The 22,307-nt window shown below is 48.5% G+C and overlaps 1 protein-coding gene and 1 pseudogene across 6 annotated transcripts; both read left to right on the top strand.

Moving 5' to 3' along the window:
- The first annotated feature begins 38 nt into the window (after positions 1-38).
- Positions 39-10,202, top strand: Tada3 (transcriptional adaptor 3). 6 transcript variants are annotated; one of them, XM_021637664.2, is made up of 11 exons: positions 39-234; positions 529-586; positions 929-990; positions 1,881-2,105; positions 2,687-2,937; positions 3,063-3,168; positions 5,159-5,300; positions 5,398-5,501; positions 6,652-6,761; positions 7,296-7,481; positions 9,677-10,202. In XM_021637664.2, exons 3-11 carry the CDS (start codon positions 985-987, stop codon positions 9,867-9,869), a joined length of 1,323 nt encoding a protein of 440 aa, XP_021493339.1. In that variant the 5' UTR covers positions 39-234; positions 529-586; positions 929-984; the 3' UTR covers positions 9,870-10,202. The 6 variants fall into 6 exon arrangements, with proteins under 6 accessions (XP_021493339.1, XP_021493341.1, XP_021493338.1 ...); XM_021637666.2 differs by lacking the exon at positions 529-586; XM_021637663.2 differs by having other exon boundaries at positions 39-586.
- Positions 10,203-15,144: 4,942 nt separating this feature from the next.
- LOC110548930 (gamma-glutamylaminecyclotransferase-like) lies at positions 15,145-15,880 on the top strand (annotated as a pseudogene).
- Positions 15,881-22,307: the final 6,427 nt, after the last annotated feature.

Here is a 22,307-nt window from a genome sequence, read left to right as displayed (position 1 = left end):
ATGGGACAATAGTACAGCCCGACCTCAGGTTGGGCACCAAATTAGGACAGACCGAGCCGGAGACGCCCGACGTTTCTTCCGGTGGTCCTTCACTATCCTCTCCGGGCTCCTCCTCCTAGCAACCCTAGGGCTCGTCTGGACAGCTAGTCCCTTGAGATCTCGGCTCTGAGCCCCGCCCTACCCCCGGGCTGCTTCTCAGGGGACTCCTCTGGCCTAGCATTCCACCTCCTGGAGGTTCGTAGGTGGCCTTAGACCCCCCACCCCGTCAGACCACTGTGGGCTGGCTGTGTCCCCGCCCTCGCGTCAACTGCAGGGGGCCCGCCCATAGCCAGTTCCGGGGCGGTTTCTCCGTTCGCCCTGAACTCCCCGCCCCCTCCTGCGGCCCGGGGCCTGTAGGAGGCCGCAGGGAGGAGGTAGGAGAGGTGGGGGCTGTGTTAGGGCTTCCTAGAGGACGAGGACCCTGGAGGCGGGATCTTGGGGCGACACACAGGTGGAGCCAGCCATTAAGCAGTCCCACTTCTGTGCCAGGCACTGAACTGGGCATTTGACGAGCATCACCTCGTAATCCTCAGAACATTCCAGGGAGGTAGGTACTCTCGATGCCCCCATTTTACAGATTCATACTTTTTAGTGGGGAAATAGACTGAGGCATCATCTTTTGTCCTGGAAAAAAAAAAAAAAAGAAACCTGACATTCAGGTTAAATAATATGTTTAGAAGGGCACATGAGAGAAGAAAATGGGCTGGAACTTAGTTCTGTCTGCCTGACCAGCCAGTGTTCCAAACTAGCTAGGGACACAAAGAAGGTGCAGAGGTGGAATGAAGGGAGACAAGGAAGAGTCAGGGAGAACCCTGTAAGATAGACTGCTTGAAACAGCCCGACGTAGGAAAACATGGGAAGACAGGACACACTGGTATCTCTCCCTCAGTGCTGCAGGTTCCAGACTACTGTGGTTCAAATTGCAACTAGGAGACCGGCCTGATCATGCAGGTTTGTAAACCTAGTTACTTGGGAGGCTGAAGCAGGTGGATGATAAGTTCAAGGCCTGCCTGGACAACTTATTGAGAGTCTTTCTCAATAAAAATCCATGAAAGGAGGCTGGATAGAACTCAGTTTGGAAAAATCTGTGCCTAGCATGCACAAGAACCCTGCCTTGGATCCTCAGCACTGTATAAACTAGGTGTGGTACATGCCTGGAATTCCATCACTTGGGAAGTGGAAACAAATCCTTGGCTACATGGGTAGTTTGAGACCACCCCCCCACCCCCGGTGGGGAGGTAGAGGCAGGTAGAGCTCTATGAGTTTGACACCACCCTGGTCTATATAGTGAGTGAGTACTAGGCCAGCCAAGGCTACATAATGAGATTTTGTCTCCAATAAATAAATAAATAAATAATATGTTAAAAAGGTGTGCCAATGTAGCATGCCTGAGACCCTGCCTAAACAAAAAAGGGACAGTAAATTGCAGTGCGGTGTCTAGGCATGTGGGCATACTCTTTCAGAGTCTGTTTCTTTCTTTGTCTAAGAAAAACCCAGTGTCGATGCTGCCCGCCTTTAATCCCAGCACTCTGGAGGTTGAGGCAGGTACAGCTTCAGTTCAAGGCCTGCCTGTCAACAGAGCAAGTTCCAGGACACCTAGGGCTGTTACACAGAGAAACCCTGTCTTGAAAAAAAAATGGAAAGAAAGAAAAAGATGGAAAAAAGGCCCCCTGTTTGTAAGGTTATGTACATAGTTCAGTGAAATGAGCCCTGGCTTGGTTACAGCCGGGTTCTGTGACCAGCTTTGCCACTATCTTTATCTGTTAGGGTCTTGAAGCCTGGTTTCTTTGTTGGACCTCTCTCCCGTGCTACCCAATGGCCTCCTCCTTTCTGATTTACAGGGTCCCATCTCCTGGGCCATGAGTGAGCTGAAGGACTGCCCATTGCAGTTTCACGACTTCAAGTCTGTGGACCACCTGAAGGTCTGTCCCCGGTACACGGCAGTGCTGGCCCGCTCTGAGGACGATGGTATTGGTATCGAGGAGCTGGACACCCTTCAGCTGGAGCTTGAGACACTGCTGTCCTCTGCAAGCAGGCGACTGCGTGTACTGGAAGCTGAAACCCAGGTGATTCTCTAGCAGAGGGGACATCACCAGAGATAGATTGTGTCAAGTTAGGGGTTAACGCCATCTGCTGGGGCCAGGGGATGGATGGGAAGAGAGACACAAGTGGGAATTGTGACAGCACAGTTGGGTCTCAGTGCAGAGACTAAGGGCCAGGGATGCCATGCAGCTGAACCTCAGAAGATGGACACTGTCCACTTGGGAGCTTTCTGAGATACACACTGATATAGTCAGTTGTTTGTTTAGACAACTCCCAAACGGGTTGATGTTTGACATGATGGCCTTGTTGACCATCACCAAAAACCACCATCAGCATATTCCCTAGGACTGCCATGCCCTGGGGCATAACCTTTTTGATTTTGATTTTGTTAACCTTCCTGCCAAACAAACTAAGGCTAGCGTGGGTGACGGAGGTGAGTCAGAATGTACACCTATGGTTAAATCTATGTCAGAAAATCTCAGCGAAAGAACTAGACTTTGAAGTATCAATAGTTTACTTAATAACTCAAATTCTAGATTTCAGGTTTTCCATAGCAGAAAAGAAGTGTCTTCTTCCCTTCTCAGGGACTGTCTGTGTGTTTCAGATCCTTACTGACTGGCAAGATAAGAAGGGTGACCGACGATTCCTGAAGCTGGGTCGAGACCATGAGCTTGGGGCTCCCCCAAAACATGGGAAACCCAAGAAGCAGAAACTAGAAGGGAAGACAGGACATGGGCCAGGCCCTGGCCCAGGACGACCCAAATCCAAAAACGTTCAGCCCAAGATCCAAGAATATGAGTTCACTGATGACCCAATCGACGTGCCTCGGATCCCCAAGAATGATGCTCCCAACAGGTCCTGAGCCTGAGCACATAGAAGGGAGCTAGAGGGAGCGTAGGGGCTTGTGGTGGGGTCTTAGAAGGCCCAGGGTTAAGGCTGGAGGAGTACCTCGCCCACTCGGGATCTGCTTCTCCCCGCAGGTTCTGGGCCTCTGTGGAGCCCTATTGTGCTGACATCACCAGTGAGGAGGTACGAACACTGGAGGAGCTCCTGAAGCCCCCTGAAGATGAAGCTGAACATTATAAGGTAGAAACTTTGAGCCTTAACAGTCAGAACAAGAGGGGCTCAGAGGTGCCTCAGAATCCTAGGCAGCAAAGTTCGTGTCACTTAACTTCCTTTCTTCACAGCCTCCTGCCTGCTCCACTACCCCTGCAAATAGGGAGGTTTCCCTTGTCTCCCTGACCTCAGCCGAGGGGTGTGTCAGTGACATCAACCCTGTCCCTTTACCTTATCCAAAGAGCCTCTGAATAGTCTCCCTGCTCTTACAGTTCAGGAGCAGGTTTCTTTATTCAACATATAAAAGTTAAGTTCCTATTTCTTTAGAACTTGTCATGGTGCCCAGACTGACCTTGAACCTTTGGACTCAACCATTCTCAGATCCCTGGGTCCCCAGGTATCTGGGACCACAAAGCTAGTAACTACACCTGGCTTAAAAGTTGGTTTTCTGTTTTGGTTTGTTTGTTTTGAGACTGGATTTCATTTATCCCAGGCTAGTCTTGAATTTTGTACAGGTAATGCTGACCCTGAAATTCTCATCTTCTTTCCTCTGACTCCCTAGTGCCGGGGTTACTAGGTAGGTTACTAGGTAGGTGCCACCATGCCCAGTTCATGCAGTCCTGAGATGAACCCAGGGCTTTGTTTGTTCCAAGCAAACTCTCTACCAGCAGAGATACGTCCCTGGCAAGTTAGTTTATTTATAAGAAATATAAAACATGCTCCATAAAGGAAAGGAGACAGGTGTGTGAGGCGGGGACTCCACCACAGGGCAACTGCCACCCCAGGTGTGCTCATGAAACTGCCCTGCTCCTAGGCCTCTCCTAACTCCCGTTAGCCAGGGGATGGAGTCCAAGTGCCTTGGTGATTGGTGACAACCCGGTTCCCCTCTTCGGTTTTCCTTGGTCACACCCCTTTCCACCTGTACCAGACATGTCTCCCTCCCCACTTTTGTCACACCAGAGTCTACACACAAGGTCTTCTCAGCTTGACAGACCGCTTCACTCTTCAAGGCCCTGCCACCAAAGATGCCTTTCCAGATTTCCCAGCAGAGTGAGCTGGGCCCGGTAGCTCATAGCTGTTGTACTTGGGCGGCCGAGGCAAGTTTGTGGCTGGTCTGGACTTACTGATTTGAGGCCCTTTCTCCAAGAACAAGTCTCACCTGGTGCCTCCGTGTTCCTTTGGCTGCTTTAATTACACTTACCTGAATTTGAAAACCATTCATCTGAGGCCAGAGATGTCATTAGTGATATTGCCTAGTGGTAGAGCAAGTGCTTAGCATGGACAAGCCTCAGCTTCATTCCTGACCAAAAGTACTGCGGCCACCTGTGATCCCACTGTGACTCTGAGGTCAGCGTGCCCTGTGTCAAGTCCCTATCTCAAAGAACCAGAGTGGAGGAAAGGCGATCCATTGTGGCAGTAGTAAGTTTAATCAATACACAAAAAATAGTTCCTTCTCATCCCTGCTCTGGGCTCTGGTTCTCTTTAGAACAATCACCTCTGACCCAGGGGATTCATAGACAGAGTATTTTATGCTTTACATCTTTTCGTTGTTTTTCCCCAGACAGGGTTCTCTGTGTAACAGCACTGGCTGCCCTGGGACTGGCCCGAAACACAGAGATCTGCCTGCCTTTGCCTCCGCTGTGCTCCACCATGACTGCCTTACACCTTACATCTTGATTGTTGCATATCAGCTTCTAAATGTCTTTTTGGGTGTTTATTTGTGTGAGACGAGGTAGGGTCTCAGTGCTGGCTGACATGGTGGGTGTGTACCGCCACGCCCAGCTGTGTTCATTCTTTATATACCTGTTTCTCTTACCAGAGCGTGAGTGTAGGGATTTTATCTTCTTTGTCTTCTGTGGCACTAGCCTTAGCCTTGGGCTAGGGACTTGGGCAACAAGTAAGCGAAGAAAGAAACAGATTGAATGGAGTGCCCACTGACTGTCCCATGCCAAGAGTCACACACTCTAGGCTCAGTTGGCCACTGTTCACCTCCCAGAGTTGAATGGCCTCTTTGCTGCAGATCCCTCCACTGGGGAAACACTACTCCCAGCGCTGGGCACAGGAGGATCTGCTGGAGGAGCAGAAGGACGGGGCCCGAGCAGCAGCTGTGGCTGACAAGAAGAAAGGCCTCATGGGACCACTGACTGAATTGGACACAAAAGGTAAGCCTGTCTGGCCCCTGTCCACCCCAGAGCAGCTCTGGGGATCTGAGTTCCCACAGCTTCACGCCTCCTGCTGTCCTTTCCCTGTCCACTTCAGATGTGGATGCCCTGCTGAAGAAGTCTGAGGCCCAGCATGAGCAGCCAGAAGATGGGTGTCCCTTTGGTGCCCTGACGCAGCGCCTGCTACAAGCCCTGGTGGAGGTAAGCACTCAGTTCAGCCAGGAACCACATGCTAGGCATGGTGGCATATGCTTGTGATCCCAGCAGCACTTGGGAGACAGGCAGGCTCTTGAGCGCAAATGCAACCCGGCTACATGTGACCAACCATCTCAGAAAACCAAAACATGTGAGCACATGCAGACAAACACACTCACACACACACACACAAGAATACTAGTGTTTTCTTGTTTTGCTTTTTGAAGAGTCAAGCTGTGGGCTAGAACTTATAGTCATTCTCCTATCTCAGCCTCCCAAGTACTGGGACAACAGATGTATGCCACCATACTTGGCTTCCATAGACGATGAACATTGGTTAAGGGGGATTCCGTGCCTTTCACTGGAGGCACATGCTATGTTAGCTCCATGTTACATGTGAGGAAATTGAGGTTCAGAAAAGGGAAGTTTTTCTTAAGACCACCTACCTGTAAAGGTAGGGCTCAAACCCTCACTTGGGGCATCTTTATGTCCTGCCTGACCTTAGAGACACCCTTTTATGTCCTTGAGCCTAGCCTCAGTTACACAGTCGTTTTTTTCTCAGAGAACAGTCTGGAGTAGACTGAGGCAAGGGGAAGTCTAGCTTAGCGTAGCAGAGACTCCAGCTCATTTCTTCCCAGCTCATGTGGCTTTTCATCCTGATCGGGTACTCTGGACTACTGTGCCAGACCCTCAGAAGTTGAGTAAGGAGTATGTGAAGGAGGCTTTCTGGGTGTGGCTGTGACTCTTAAGTCTTTAGATCACTTTCCACTGGAGAATGTGTCCCATGAGTCCATCTGACTGCAGGGAAGCCTGGGAAATGTAGTGTAGCTCAGCTGCTGTGGAAGAAAGGGCAGAGTTGGGATATCGCCCAGTCCCTGCCATAATTCCCGCAGCGCCAGGTGCCTTGCAAGAGGTTTAACAAATCTGGGCTAGTCTGTCACCGTTACACTTGTGTCCCCTTCTTTTTATATATTTGCCTCTCCCCAAAAAAAGAATTTCTAGATGATCAGAGCTTTGGAGGTAGCTTCTTAACATGAGTGGGATGGAAAGGACGACAGGCTATTTCTACGTAGCCTGTGAAGACTATCTTTGGGTGTCAGAGGAGCAGAAAAGTGAGAATGCTACAGCTCTCTTCTAACCCATCTCTGGTCTTTAGGAAAACATTATTTCCCCTATGGAGGACTCTCCTATTCCTGACATGTCTGGAAAAGAATCAGGGGCTGATGGAGCAAGCACCTCTCCCCGAAATCAGAACAAGCCCTTCAGGTGAGTGATAACGCCATCTGCTCTCTAGGTTGGATGTCAGCCTCTCTCAGCCTCCTCATGGGGAGACATTTCTTTGTTAGCAGAAAGGCTGAGAACCATTTGGCCAAACACGGAAGTCTCACATGGGAGTGCCGGCCTTGTTTCTGGACAGAGGCTTGGTCCAGGCTTGATCACCCCAGCTCCCACTCCTGGAGATCACCTAAGTGCTCACCTGAAGAGATGGCTGGCCAAGTGCCCAAACTACATATGAAATAGCTTGGAACTGTTGTTACAGAAATATTTAACATGAAAGAACAAAAACAGTAGAATACCAGATGGGGGAAAGGAGTGATCCTATTTGTACTCAAAATATATATTTAAGAGTTAAAATGTAGTTTAAAAAATCTTGGGAATATATATCGTAAACTCAGACCTAACAAGGCCTGGAACGTATGTGTGGCTCTAGTGGGGTCACAAGGAGAGAGCCAGCTTCAGGATCCTCTGAGGGACCTCTCCAGCCAGCCCTCAGAGCTCAGCTGCCAACCTTGCCTACAGTGTGCCACATACCAAGTCCCTGGAGAGCCGCATCAAGGAGGAGCTGATTGCCCAGGGCCTCCTGGAGTCCGAGGACCGGCCTGCTGAGGACTCAGAGGATGAGGTCCTTGCTGAGCTGCGCAAACGGCAGGCTGAGCTGAAGGCGCTCAGTGCACACAACCGCACCAAGAAGCATGACCTGCTGAGGTAAGTGAGCCTGTGCCAGGCCCCCCCCCCCAGGTTGTATCTCAGATGGATGCTAAGTCCAGGGGCAGGGCTCTAGCGCCCACAGCTGACAAGTGCATAGATTTGATTCCGTTTTTAGATTTATTTCATTTTAATCATGTACGTGTGGGTGCATGTGAATACAGGTGCCCGTGGCATCAATGCCCTGCAGCTGGAGTTACAGATGTTTGCTAGCTGCCCAGCGTGGGTGCTAGGGACTGAATTTCAGTCCTCTGTAAGACTAATACACACTTTTAAGCACTGAGTCACCTCTCTGGCCCCGACGCCATTATTAAGTATAGTTTAGCAATATTCACAGTGTCGTGTTGCATTTGGTTTTAGTTTTGTTTTTGTCTTTTACGTGTGCTTTGTTTTTATTTATTTATTATACATGTTCTGTCTGCATGTACACCTGCACAGCAGAAGAGGGCACCAGATCCCATTAGAGATGGTTGTGAACCACCATGTGGTTGCTGGGAGTTGAACTCAGGACCTCTGGAAGAGGAGCCAGTGTTCTTACCCTCTGAGCCATCTCTCCAGGCCTGCTTTGTTTCTCTTGATGGTATTATTTAATCAAAATACCACAGAGGCATTGGGAAGATAGCTCAGTGAGGAAAATGCTTGCCACTCAGCCTGACCTCTTGAGTTCAGTTTTCAGCACCCACATAAGAGCTGGCCACAGCGGAGTACATTCTCTTACCCCAGTACTTGGATGGATGCAGGGGCAGGTGGATCCTTGGAGCTTGCTGACTAGACAGCCTAGCTGAGTAAGATCCCATTGAGAGATGCTGTCTCAAAAGAGAAGGCAGAGGGCCAGCAAGATGGCTCAGCAGGTAAAGGCTCTTGCCACCAAGGCCAGCCCCCTGAGTTCAATTCCTAGAACCCTGATGACTGAGAAAGAAAATCAACTCCTGCAAATTGTCCTCTGGTCTCCACACACACAACTTAGCATGTGGGACCCCCTAATGAGTGAGTAAGATAAGGTAAAAATAAATAAGCTGAAGCATGAGAGGCAGCCAGTCTCAGCCTCTGACCTCCCGTGTACATCCATCCACACGTGCAACATGAACATTTACACACATAATATACACAAAAAGCCATGGAGAAAGTAAATAATAAGTGCCAGTATGCTTTCCATTCATGAGGAATCGCTAATGTGTTGGCAGCTGTGATTTTGATTGGCTGGTCACCTCACACTGATGTAGACAACCAGTCACAGTCCAGTTCATTTGATATCAACCCACATTCGACTCCCCACACTGATGACAAGGATAGAAGTGATGTGAAGAATGTTAGGAGTTTCCCTTCTGTTAGAGCTCAAGCAAAGCTCCTTGCTCCTCGCAGAGCCCTGACAGAGCAGGGCTCACTTATTGACCTGGCCAGCTCTGTAGTCTCTGTTACATGGTTCTGGGGCTGGGAATAAGGAAGAAAAGACTGGTGTTCTCTTAGGTGGTTGAAGGAGACACAACAGTCAAAGGAGAGGCAGGCTGTTGCTGAGCTTTAAGGGCATTTGAGTATAAAGAAGCCAGTGTGTGCTTAGGGCCCACGTGTCTTTTGCACTTCTTATCTGAGAGACAACCCAGGCAGTGGGTTGAGTTTTCTCCTTTTACCAGATGAGGGATAAAAACCAATCAAGTGGAACCAAGTAGAGCCTTGTTGAAAGGCCCAAAAAGATCTGCTTCCCTCTGCCTCCGAAGTGCTGGGATTAAAGGCGTGCACCACCATGCCTGGCTTCTAGGTTTTATTTTTTAAGATAGGGATAGTGGTTCTCACCTAGAATTTTAGCACTTGAGAGGCAAAGGCAAGAGGATCACCTCAAGTTCAGGGCCAGCCAAGGCTATAGAGTAATTTCTAGGTCATCCTGGGCTACATTGTGAGACTATCTAAAAAAAAAAAAAAAAAAAATTTAAGAGTAGTTTTAAGTTCACAGCAAAATTGAAAGGAAGGTGGAGACTTCCCTGTGTTCCCACTATAAGCAGTGTTAATTTAACTTAATTAGAGCACTTAATTAATGCCTTACAGACCCAGGTCAATGTGGCTCTGCTTCTATGCACAATGGCCGTGAATGAAACAGGCCAAGAAGCACCAGCCCCCGCTGGGGATTGTGAGGAGGTTTAGACTGGAAAAGAGAGGGGACAAACTGGAGATGGGATAACCATGACCCGTGGTCCCCACAGGTTAGCAAAGGAGGAGGTGAGCCGGCAGGAGCTGAGGCAGCGGGTCCGAATGGCAGACAATGAGGTCATGGATGCCTTCCGAAAGATCATGGCTGCCCGGCAGAAGAAGCGCACCCCCACGAAGAAGGAGAAGGACCAGGCCTGGAAGACGCTGAAGGAGCGGGAGAGCATCCTGAAGCTCTTAGATGGGTAGCCTCACCTGCTGCTGGCCACCTCCCGGGCCTTGGAAGCCTCGGCCGGAGGCTGCCCAGCAAACGACCACAGTCTCAGGGCTGGAACACTGTCAGGCCACTCGCTGAGACTTGTGCAGCCAGCATGCATGGCCTTACTGTGCTAGCCTGGACCTAGTGTCTGCCTGGCGCCCCAGATGAGCGGGCTTGTTCCCGGTCGCCCCCTGTCCCCCTTACCGTCTCCTCAACACCTCTCTCAAGGACTTCTTCCTTGTGGTTTTGTATAGTACAGACTTAAGAATAAAGTGACTGCTGTGTTTTGTTTTGTTTTTTAAAAAATTATAAAAACAAACAAACCCACAGTTTTTGAGTATCTTATTTGTGGGGTAGGAAGGACTTGGATTGGTGAAAAGGGTTCAGAAGGGCCTGCTTTGTGGCTCTCTTCTTGTGGCCACTCACCCATGAAATTTATTTTTGAGCACTTCTTTCTGAGGATTTTGGTGACAGGAGGGTAGGACCTGGGATTCTTGAGTCAGGATTGCATTCTGAGCTACTGCACAGGGCCACCAAGGACCTGTTCCATCAGATGTTTTCACAATGCTGGCTATCACTGGGATGTCACTTCAGCGGTGGATGGCAGGCAGCAGCAGCCAAGGCCAAATAGTTCACTTGTGTCTATCACTGAAGAGAACCTAAAGCCGGCTGGCCATGGCCTCCCAAAAAAGTAACCAGCCTTGTCTCAGATGTGCCTGTATCTTATCTAAGCCCAGACTGGAGCTCTCATGCCCATTTCTGGCACACCCTCTGGGGGAAGGTAACTTTACTGCAGTGGCCCTCAGCCTGTGGGTCACTGTCCTTTTGGGGGGAGAATGACCTTTTCCAAGGGGTCACTTATCAGAAATCCTATATATCAGATATTTTCATTGCGATTCATAACTAGCAAAGTTACAGTTCTGAAGCAGCAATGAAAATAATTTTGTGGTAGGGGGTCACCACAACATGAGGAACTGTGTTAAAGGGTTGCAGCATTGGGAAGGTTGAGAAGCACTGATCCACTGGGGTCTTGTTTTGAGACAGGCAGGGGTTCTGGCTGGCTCTAAACTTGTTGCTGTTCTCTCGCTTTTGCCTTCAACCTTCCGGGATTACAGGCCCGAGCCATGGTGCCACCTGGCCTATGCAGAGTTCCAGCCACACAGCCCACAAAGTTCTACCCACAGAATCTCAGCAGATAACAAAACAAACGCAGGGTGGATTACCAACATTGTGCTGGAGCCCAAGGATGAACTCTCCTCCCTGTGAGTTCTCCCCAGACTAGGGTTAGAGCCAGAGGATGTTGGCACTTTGGTACTCGAAAGGAGAGGAGACAGTTTCAGGAGGAAATGACCTATGAACTGAGCCACGAAGAGAAATGAGCTGTTTGCAGAGGCAAGAGCCTGTAATCAAGCATTCAGAAGGCTGAGGCAGGAGAGCTGCAGGTTTGAAGCTTGCTTGGGTTATATAGTGAGACCCTGTCTTCCAAAAACAAAGGTAGAAGGGTAGCATCTCTTCGTGTGGGAATGTGATTGTTAAACTAGGGGGGACATTGTAGCCTCAGGTTGGCCAATCATAATTATTAGTCCAAAAGAAAAAAATGGCCATGTGACTAAACCTAGGTCACTCAGGCCTTCCCTAAAATTGCTTGATGGGGTCCGACATGGTTGTATGAGCCCAAGTTCCCAGCCCTTGAGAAGTAGAGGCAAGAAAGGTAAAGGTTCAAGGACAGCCTCAGCTACTTAGGAAGCTCAAGGACAGCCTGAATGAGTTGCTGGAGACTTGTCTCAACAATTGGAGTTCAGCATAATGGTGCAGCCGGTACTCCCAGCACTCTCGGTGGGGGTGGAGGTAGCATAATCAGGAGTTCAGGGTCACCCTTGGCTGGATATCAAGCTCAAGATAGCATCAGCAACATCAGGCCCTGTCTCTGACACACAGAAAGGAAAGAAAAGGGAAGAAGGGAGAGAAAAAGAGAAGGAAGCAGGGAGAGCAAATAAAGAAAACACAGGCACCCAGTGACCTGCTTTCCTGCCATATGGGAGAATCCCTGAGATGGAAGCCAATTCAGGAGCAGTGTAGGGGGTGGAGAAACACACAGAGTCCTGGATCCAGCCACACCAGAAGCCACATGACCTCCCGGATATAGACTCCCCAGTAATGTCAGCCTTTATTAGGGCTTCAGTTAGCTTAAGCTAGGTTGTGTTGGAGTTTTGTCACTTGTAAATAAAGAAAGGTCTGACTAATAAGAGTATATTTGGATAAACAGAAAGATGAAGAGCCTGAGGGAATGACATCAGGCTCTCTGCCCGCTACTAGGTGCAGGGACAATAGTGACTCATTGTCCCCGGGCTGCTCATATCTTCTCAGAAACAAACAAATAAATACACATCAAACAAAGGTGCTAACTCCAACAATAATAATAAAATTAAGCACTCGGTAAATATTAGCCAGGTACCAACTGCTGCTCTGACCTTGTCTGAGGCTTTGGTGGAGTTCCAACAACATCCCATCCTTCACAGATAAGGGAACGGAGGCTTAGGAAGTTACACAGCTTGTTTGGTCTAAGCGGTTAAGCCAAGACGCAAACTCGGCCATTTGACTTGGAGGCAGTCCTCCTTTGTTACATAATTCAGTGGGACCCCTGTCCCAGTTCAGTCTGTGTGGAATTGCACTTCCTTCTCTCTGGCAGAGCCCATTTTGTGCAGCCAAACATGGCAGCCTTGCTTACAAACCACTTACTTCCATATTCATTAGGTATGTCCATAAGTATAGTAGGTGGTACGGGCAGAGAGTTCCAGGAACACACAAGAGTTTTGTGGAGGAGGTGAGATCCAAGGCCCCCGAACTGGGTAGAAGCGTGAGAGGAGAAAGGTAGGCACCGTGTGCCTAAGGACTGACAGGACCTGGTTTCTCCATTCCCAAGGAATAGCTGTGAGAGGTTTATTGTTGTTTGGTTTTTTGTTTTTTTTCAAGACAGGATTTCTCTATGTAGCATTAGCTGTCTTGGACTGGATTTGTAGACCAGGCTGGCCTTGAACTCACAGCAATCCACCTGCTTCTGCCTCCCCGGGTGCTGGGATTACAGGTGTGCGCCACTACGCCCGGCTGCTTTAAGAGTTTATTATTCCCTATCAAAGAGGCCAGGTATGGAGCTGGGCCCTCTGCCATAGACACTGTTCCTGCACACTGCCTGCTGTGGGGTAAGTAGTACTGTGCCAACTACGGAGGACACCAAGGCTCACAAAGATGTGACGCCTTGCTGAGTGTACGCAGCCTTTGTACAGGCAGCTACTGTTCCCAGTACCACCCCTACACAGTTCTTTATTTATTTAGGTTTTTCTTCTTTTTTAAATATTTATTACATATACAGTGTTCTGTCTGCATGTACACCTGCCTGCCAGAAAAGGGCACCAGATGTCATTATAGATGATTGCAAGCCTCCATGTGGTTGCTGGGAATTGAACTCAGGACTTTTGGAAGAGCAGCCAGTGCTCTTAATCTCTGAGCCATCTCTCCAGCTCCTTATTTAGGTTTTTCAAGACAGGGTTGCTCTGTGAAGCCTTGGCTATCCTGGACTCGATTGGTAGACCAGGCTGGCCTTGAACTCAGAGATCCACTTGCCTCTAAGTGCCAGGATTACAGTGTGCAGTACCGCATCAGGCTTTGCCGTTTTATTTTTTATTATTTTGTACTTAAGATTTTTAATTACATGTAAATATGTGTTGTGCACATGAATTTAGTGCCCTCAGAAACCAGAAGGCGGCATCGGATCCTGTGGAGCTAAAGTTACAGAGGTTCACGAGTGGCCTAGCATGGATGCTGGGAACAGAACTCACGTTCTCTGCAAGACCAGCAAGCACTCAACTGCTGGGCCGTCTCTCCAGCCCATTTTTGTTTCCTTTTAAGGCAGAATCTCATGGATCCCAGTCTGGTCTCCAGCTCACTCTTGGTTTGAGCATGAGCATCTGACCTTCCTGTGTCTTCCTTACAAATGCTGGAGCATCAGGCATGAACCACCAGGTCTCATCTCGTTTATGCTCTGAGGGAATGTGACAGCTACCTCCCATGTCACTGGGGCCAAATCAAGCCTCCTTTGTGGGATTTGGAGGAAACCGGTTTCCCCAGCAAGAGGGAGAATAAGTTCCAGCCACTGACCAATTCTTACTAGAAGCCATCCCAACACTGTGACTAATTAGGCAAGAGTCTATTGGATCTTGCTTGGCCCTAGAAGGGGTATACCTGCCACCCAAGTGTTTCCCCTGGGTCCCAGATCCCTCTGTGAGAGCAGAGGGATGAGGTTGTGCCACAGTGGGATCCCAGAAAGCCAACTCAGCAGGTGTGATCACTTCCTGGCCTGGGGCTCCAGGCTCAACAGAGAGAAGCAGGCACAACTGGCCTGTGGTAGGATGCACTCTGGGTACCCCTGACACCATCTACCTGCTCTACTTCCTCAGTCACACTTTTGCTCCCTTGTGCCACAGCTGTTTCCAGAGGTACAGGGGACTCAGGCTCCTGTGACAGGGAGATGATGGACAGGCAGTGGGAATGCAGGCAATATGAGCAGGCACAGAAGAGTGTGAACAAGCTTCCAGGGACCTGGGGCAGAGAGTGAGCCAACAGCAGCTCAGAGGGCCAAGAGGAGCTTTGGGGAGGGCGAGACAGGAAGTTGCTGGGCAGAAGATGACATCCCAGACAAAGGAACAACAAGACACAGAGGTGTGAGCAGCTGGCCTGCTTAGAAGTGAGAACTTCAGCTTAACTGGAGCCCTGGGTGTGTGGAGGGAAGGGGAAAGGATACAGGAAAGCTGCAAAGTAGGTTGGCAGCAGGCTGGGAGAGGCTGTAAACCAGTGCAGACGTTATTCTCAAGGCTGAGGATGGTTCTTGAAGTAGTCCCATGGGAATGGAGAAACGCCTTTAGTGGTTAAAAGCCCTGGAAGCTCTTCCAGAGACCCAGGTTCAATTCCTAGCACCCATGTGGACACTCGCAACCAGCTGTAACTTCAGTTCCAGGGGGATTTGATGCCTTCTTCTGGTCTCAGTGGACACTTGCATGCCTGTGGTGCACAGACATGCACACAAGCCAAACAGCCACAAACAGAAAATAAAAGCAAGGGAAAAACCACCAGGTGAGGGCCACACAGTGGATGCAATGGCTATGGTGGGCGATGCAGACAGAAGCCCTGACCCAAGCAGAGCCACTGCTCACTTCTTGTGGTATGGATGGCTCCAGCAGGGACAAGATGCTTCCTGAAATATCTGTGTGTGTTGTTCAAAACACAATCAGAAAAGTGTCTGCAGCCAGATGACCCACATCTTCATGGATGGCAGCCTGAAGTGAGTCCAGCCCAACCACAAAGTCATGCTGGACCATTCACAGGGCTTGATGGCCTTCTGAGGCATGGGATGCACAGTTGAATTCTTCCCACTGGTGATCAAGGGCGAACACACAATACCCCGGGGCTGCTGCCCCTGCCAGGCAAGGAGCGCCACTGTGTGACAGCTGAGATCTACAAGGCAGATGGGCAGACGTTGTCCCTCATGAATAACTTTGAAGACTGCTGCAGCACATACCAACACACAGCCCTGCAGGTGAGGGTGCTTGAGTGCGAGGGTGCAGGTGGACCTGGGGACAGCATTCAGTGCTTTGTGCACCTCAATGCCTGCATCTTCCCTACCGTGAACGCTACTGCTCTGAGGGCCCACACAGGCTGCCCTACAACCCCCCGTGAAAACAGATTGAGGAGCTAAGTGCCCCAGATGCCAACAAGATGGATGGAGCCCGGCAGCTGCCTGGCACAAGCAGAGCTTTCCCCACTCAACGTCTGCCTATAAAACATGCTGACAAAAGGTCTCTCTGTGACACAAATTTTGCAAGTACCCTAATCTGATGTTACTTAATATTGCCTTAGTCAAGGAGCACGTGAGCTTGCAGGTGCTAGATGAGAAACAGTCTGGCTGAAGTCCTCTAAATGGCAGTTACAGGACACCTGGTACCCCTTACTTCTCCTTTGATTCGAGTTGGTCTAATCTGAGCTTAAAGACCGGGCTGGAGTTGGGTCTCAAAGGTTGAACATATTGATTTCCACATATGCAACCTAGAGAGAAACAGCTGAGGCTGAGGCTGGGGCCCGATTATCTCGGTTTTTCTTTTGTTTAGTTTTGAGGTAGTGACTCTGTTTTCAAATGCCCTCCAAGGCAGGTTAGGTGGTAGAGGCCTGCAGCCCCAGCCATTAAGGAGGCTGACACGTATCACTTGAACTCAGAAGTCTGGGGCAGCCTGTGCAACACAGGGTAACCTTACCTAAAATCACAGGCAGGCAGACCGACAGAGAAACTGGGCGTGGTGGTTCACATTTGTGGACCTAGCTTTCAGGCGGCTGAGGGAGGCCAGCCTGGGCTATAAAGTGAGTTCCATGTCAGTTTGGGCTACAGAGTGAAGTCCTTCCTCGAAAGCTGGTGAAGGGCCTACCACACAAGCACAAGAAGCTGTGTCCAGAGCCCCAGAAACCCATCTAGAAAGCTGGCGTCGCTGTGACCCCAGCCTTAGGGGAGGGTTGCAGAGGCAGGCAGAACCCTGAAGTTCACCGGCCGGCCAGCCCAGCTGCACTGAGTTCTGGGTTCGTAGGGCGAGGGATTTAAGAGCTTAATGATGCCTAATGTTGCTTAATGATGAGGACCAAAATTCAGGTTTTGGCTGCTCCTCTGCCTTTCTTAAAGATTCTTTAACCCCAGCGCTGGAGAAAACAGTAGGCAGGCGTATCTCTGTGAGCTGAAGGTGAGCCTGGTCTACATGGAGGGTCTCAGGCCAGCCACAGCTACCTAGTGAGTCTCTCTCTCTCACACACACACCATTCTTTTATTTATTTATGTGTATAGGCGCCCTTTGTGAGTTTATATGCACCCTTTGCATGCAGGTGCCCGAGGGGGCCAGAACAGAGAAACTGATTCCCTGGAACTCACCCTGTGTGAGTGCTGGGAACCACACCTCTGGTTCCCAGCAAGAGCAGTAAGTGCTCTTAATCACTGAGCCATCTTTCCAGCTCCTCTCATTGCAACCTTTGATAAAGTTCATGGCATATCATTAAACATAACTCTGGGAAGACGTTTCAGTGAAGAACCTAATGGGAGCGACATACTTTGCACAAACAAGTTCATTTGCCCTCACTCCCCACCCTGTCACAAACCTGTGTCTGGGGGCAGTAAAAAGGCTCAGGGAGTAAAGGAGCTGGCCACCAAATCTGACAGCTTGAGTTTGATCCCTGGGACCCATATGGTAGCAGAAGAGAACCAGCTCTCCTAGTTGACCTTCAAACAAGTGTGTTGTGGAATGTGTGCACACTTGTGCACATGTATGCGTGCACATAATAAAATTTAAATTAAAACTTGTGTTTTGAGATGGGTGCAGTGGCGTATGACTGTACTCTCATCACTCAGGGAGGCAGAAGCGGGCAGATCTGTGAGTTCAAGGCCAGCCTGGTCTACAAAGTGAGTCCAGGACAGCCAAGGCTGCACAGAGAAACCCTGCCTGGGAGGGGGAAAGAATTGCTACGATCGTGGTGTCTCTTCACAGCAATGAAACCCTGAGACAAATTCTTGTCTGAGACAAAACCCTGACTCTAAATTCTTTTCAGAAATAAGGTTTATTGAGAGAAAGAGCCTTGAGGTGGTTTAAATAAGAATGGACCCATAGGCTCATATATTTGAATGTTAAATCATCAGAGAGCAGCACTATTTGAGAAGAACTAGAAGGATTAGGAGGTGTGGCCTTGTTGGAGGAAGCGTGTCACTGGGGCTAGGCTTTGAGGTTTCAAAAGTCAAGCCAAGCCCAGGGCCTCTCTGCCTGTGCATCAGGGTGCAGCTCTCAGGTACTGCATCAGTGGCCACCTGCAGGCCACCATGCTCCTGATACCACGGTGATAATGGACTAAACCTCTGAACCTCTAAGAAAGCCCCTAATTATATGCTCTCCTTTATCAGCAATTGCCTTGGTCTTGGTATCTTTTCTCAGCAATAGAAAACAGTGACTAAGACAAGTCTTGAGGCTATAATTAGGCTTCAAGGTGGTACAGGCAGAACATAAGAAAGAAAACGATACATTACATTAAAAGGTGTTTATCAGGACTTTTTTTTTAATCTTTTTTTTCAGGGATTTTTAGAGACAAGGGTTTCTCTGTGTAGCCTTGGCTGTCCAGACCAGACTGGCCTTGAACTAACAGAGATTTGCCTGCCTCTGCCTCTTCTCCCTGAGTGCTGGGATTATAGGAGTGTATCACCAAGCTTGGCTTGCTTGGTCTTAAAAGGAAGAAGAGGCAACCATGCCATGATGGGCCCTGTCCAGTGCTTGTGCTCAGTCAGAATACAAAATGTAAATCCTGAAGGAAAGTTCAATCCAGAAACATCAATACTGTTAAGACAACTGTCAACATCATCTGGACATTTGGGGACCTAAATCTCTGATGAAGATGCTTTTGGAACAAATGGGAGGCATCATGATGACCAGTGATGGCAATGCCATTCTTCAAGAGATGCAAGTCCAGCATCCTGCAGCCAAGCCCATGACTGAGATTAGCAGGACTCCCAGGCCGTACGTGGCGTACGTGTTTTTAATCCCAGTACTCAGAGGCAGAGGCAAGCGAATCTCTCTGACTTTGAGGCTAGCCTGGTCTAAAGAGTGAGTTCCAGGGCAGCCAGGGCTATTACAGGGAAACCCTGTTAAAAAAACAAAAACAACAAAAACAAAAACAAAAAACAAGAAAAACAAAAAAACAAACAAACCTAAAAAAAGAAAGAAAGGACCCAAGATGAAGAGGTTGGAGATGGGACTACATCAGCACTATTCTTACAGGAGAAATGCTATCTCTGGCTGAACAGCTCCTGGAGCAGGTGGGGACCTGTGCTTACCACATGGCACTGGATGATATGACCAGCACTCTGGAGAAAGTTGGTACCTTTGTTGATGTCAAAAACCGTGATACGCTGCTGGCCACAATCATTAGCTCTGTTACTACACGAGCCATGAGGTGGTGCTCCTCTTTGGAGTACAACATTGCCCTAGGTGCCGCCAAGACTGCAATTTGAAGAGAAGGGCTGAAAGGAAACTGAGATTCCATGAGAGGAGGATTTCACCCAATCCTGCAGGCATGTGAGGATTTTATCCAGCTGAAGCCTGATGTGGTCACGACAGAAAAGGGCATCTCGGACTTAGCTCAGTAGTACCACATGCGGCCCAATGTCACAGCCATTCCTAGAGTCCAGTAGACAGACTATAATCACATTGCTAGAGCTTGTGGGGCATGGAGAGTCAGGTGAACAGAGGAACTAAGATAAGAAGATGTTGGTACAGGGGCAGGCTACTGGGAATCAAGAAGATTAAATCGAAGTAATTTGGAAAAAAAAAAAAAAAAAAGGAAAAAGAAGCATCCCTTCCAAACACGTACAGGGAACGGAGAGGTGGCTCTGTGGTTAGGACTGCTTGCTGTTCTTGCAGAGGACCCAGGTTTGGTTCCCAGAACTTACAGCAGGAGGCTCACAACTACCTGACCCACCAGTTCCATGAGTTCCAACATCCTCTTCTGAAATCTGTGGGCTCATGTTACCACGTGGTAGGAATAAATACGCACACAACATGCACATAAATCAACAAATCTAAAAAAGTAAATAAATAGAATTAAGCCTGGAGAGGAGCATCATGAAGAATGAGAATAAAGTCAGGGGAGCCACCATAAGACAAAAGCAACCATGTTCCAGCAAGTAAAAGTTCTCCTTTATCTGAGATGAGGAACCTGGGGTTCAGAAAGGGGAAGGGCCAGATCAGATAGCTGGCAGTGTGTCAGTTTTGTAAGCTGGGTCCAAACTGTAGAGGCCTGTTGTGTACATAAGCTTCTGGACTCTCCTGCATGAGTGCATAACAAAATCAGGCATGAAGCTGGAGGGGCAGAAGGAGGGCACAAGAGGTGCCGGGTGCTGGGCCTGGGGCTGCCGGGGTCTGACAAGTCTGTGAGTCTGAAGGGACCTTTGGTCCCCTCAGGCAGGCTGTTTCCGAGACCCTGGGAAAGGGGGAGGAGACACCAAAAAAGACAGTGAGGAACCCCCAAATACGGGAGCATGACTAAACAATGGAATTCCAGAAAAGGAGAATAATTTGAAAGTTGGCTCTGTTAGAAGAGCTGCCGTCCAGGAAAGAAAACTTCTCCCTTCTGCCTCATTCTTTTCTGTGAGTTGGGCATTTTGAGACGGAGTCTCACTATATAGTCCTGGCCACTAGGAGTGTACTAAGTAGCTGAGGCTGACCTTGAACTTGTGAACCTCATGCCTCTGCCTCTAAGTATTGAGATTACAGACATGAACTACTATCTCCAGCTATTTACGAATTTTTATACAAAAATCTAAATGATTTCAATTAAATAATCCCACACTATAACTTAGCATCTGGGAGGCTGGGTGAGATGATGATCTCAAGTTAGGGACTGGTACACTACACAGATGTCATCTTGTGACATAATTGTTTTGAGTTAAGGTCTGTGTAGCCTGGCCTCAAACTCCTGAACTAGGGGGTAGAGAGATGGTCAGCAGGTAAGAAAAGATACTACTCTCCCATAGGATCCAAATTCAGTTTCCAGTAGCCATGTTTGGGCTCAGAGCTGTCAGTTACTATAGCTCCAGCTCCAGGGGAGCTGATCCTTCTAGCCTCCATGGGAACCTACAGTTATGCACACAGATGCATACACATACACACAATTTTAAAGTAAGGAAAATAAATCATTCTTGCTGGGCGTGGTGGCCACGCCTGCAATCCAAGCACTTGGGAGGCAGAGGCAGGCAGATCTCTGTGAGATCCAGGCCAGTGTGGTCTACAAAGCGAGTTCCAGGACAGCCAGGGCTACACAGAGAACCCCAGTTTTGACCTCCCCCCGAATCTTTCTTAAAAACATAACAAACCCCCTGACCCTCCTGCCTTAGCTTCCTGGGTGATGAGACTGTAAGCTGGTAGCATCACACCCTGTTTGGCCTTTTTTTTTTTTTTTTTTTTTGTGGGGCAGCTCTGAGGTTTAAATCTTGGGCCTCACAAGCCAGGCAGGCACTCTACTGCAGAGCTCCAGCCCTAGACCTCCTCCTCCTTTTTCTTCTGAGACAGGGTCTCACTAAGTTGCTCCAGCTGGCCTTGAGTTCATTTGGTAGCCCAAGCTGTGATTTTTTTTTTTTTTCCAGCTTCAGATTCCCCAAGTAGCTGTGCTACCAGACATGGCTTAGCATAATTTTTTAGGGAATATTTTATTATTATTATAAAGTTAGTGTTATTCAAGAGCCACAGCAAAAAGACTGGGGAATGCAGACATGCAAACAAAACTAAGAGAAAACATTTAAATTATCCTTAACATTTGGGATGTTCTTCTTTTCTACTCCACTGTGAATAAATTTGTGGTTCTTACTTTGAAGTTACCATATAAAATACCTTCTTAACCTCATAAAGACATATTTCTTCTATAAATAGGTGATATTGCCTATTACAAGCTGTGAAATATTCCACCTAGGAGATATACCTAATAATTTTGTTGTCATAAAAATAGTTCTTGGGCTGAAGGATGGCTCAGTTAGCCAAGTGCCTGCTGCATGAATACAAGGACCTGAGTCTAGATCCCTAGTACTTAATCTGGGCTTGGTAGTAGTGTGTGGCTGCTGATGCTTGCTGGCCAGCCAGTCTAGCCACCTGGTGAGCTCTGGCTTAGTGAGCTAGCCTGTCTCAAAAATGAGGTGGAGAGAGAGAGTAGACACCCAAGGTTGATCTCTAGCCTCCACATGTATACACATACACACACACACACACACACACACACACACACACACACAACAAACAAATGTTATTTAAAGTTCAGATGTGGAAGGCTGTAATGACCTTTCTTTTTGTTGTATCCTTTTCTTACTAGTGAGACAGAAAATGCCCTAGGCTTACTTTATGTCCTTTGATGATTAGATTCTTGGTATGAGTTTTACATGTTGTTTATATAAGATGTGAAACTATTTTTTTTTTTTTTAGACTAGGTCTCATTCTGTAGGCCAGGCTAGTCTTTAACTCACCTCCCAAATGCTAGGATTACACATGTGAGCTACTGTCTGGCTAAGAACTTCTCCAGTCTAAAGTTGGCTTTTCACTGTTAACCATGATTTGGAGTAGGATAAATTACACTTTTTCCTCAAAAAACAAAAGTAAAAGATTTTTTTTTTCAAGATACAATTTCTCTATATATCCCTGGCTGTCCCGGAACTCACTCTGTAGACCAGGCTGGCCTCAAACTCAGGGATCCACCTGCTTCTGCCTCCCTAGGGCTGGGATTATAGGTGTATGCCATCGCAGCCCAGCTTGAAATGTGGGGATCAGGAACTGGGGGAACAGAGATGAGTGGTGCCGGAGCCCATGCAGAATCCTATT

Source organism: Meriones unguiculatus, chromosome 5 (genome assembly GCF_030254825.1).
Source record: "Meriones unguiculatus strain TT.TT164.6M chromosome 5, Bangor_MerUng_6.1, whole genome shotgun sequence".
Classification (NCBI taxonomy): domain Eukaryota; kingdom Metazoa; phylum Chordata; class Mammalia; order Rodentia; family Muridae; genus Meriones; species Meriones unguiculatus.
The sequence above is the reverse complement of the archived record's forward strand: the minus strand, read 5'-3'. Positions and strand labels throughout refer to the sequence as shown.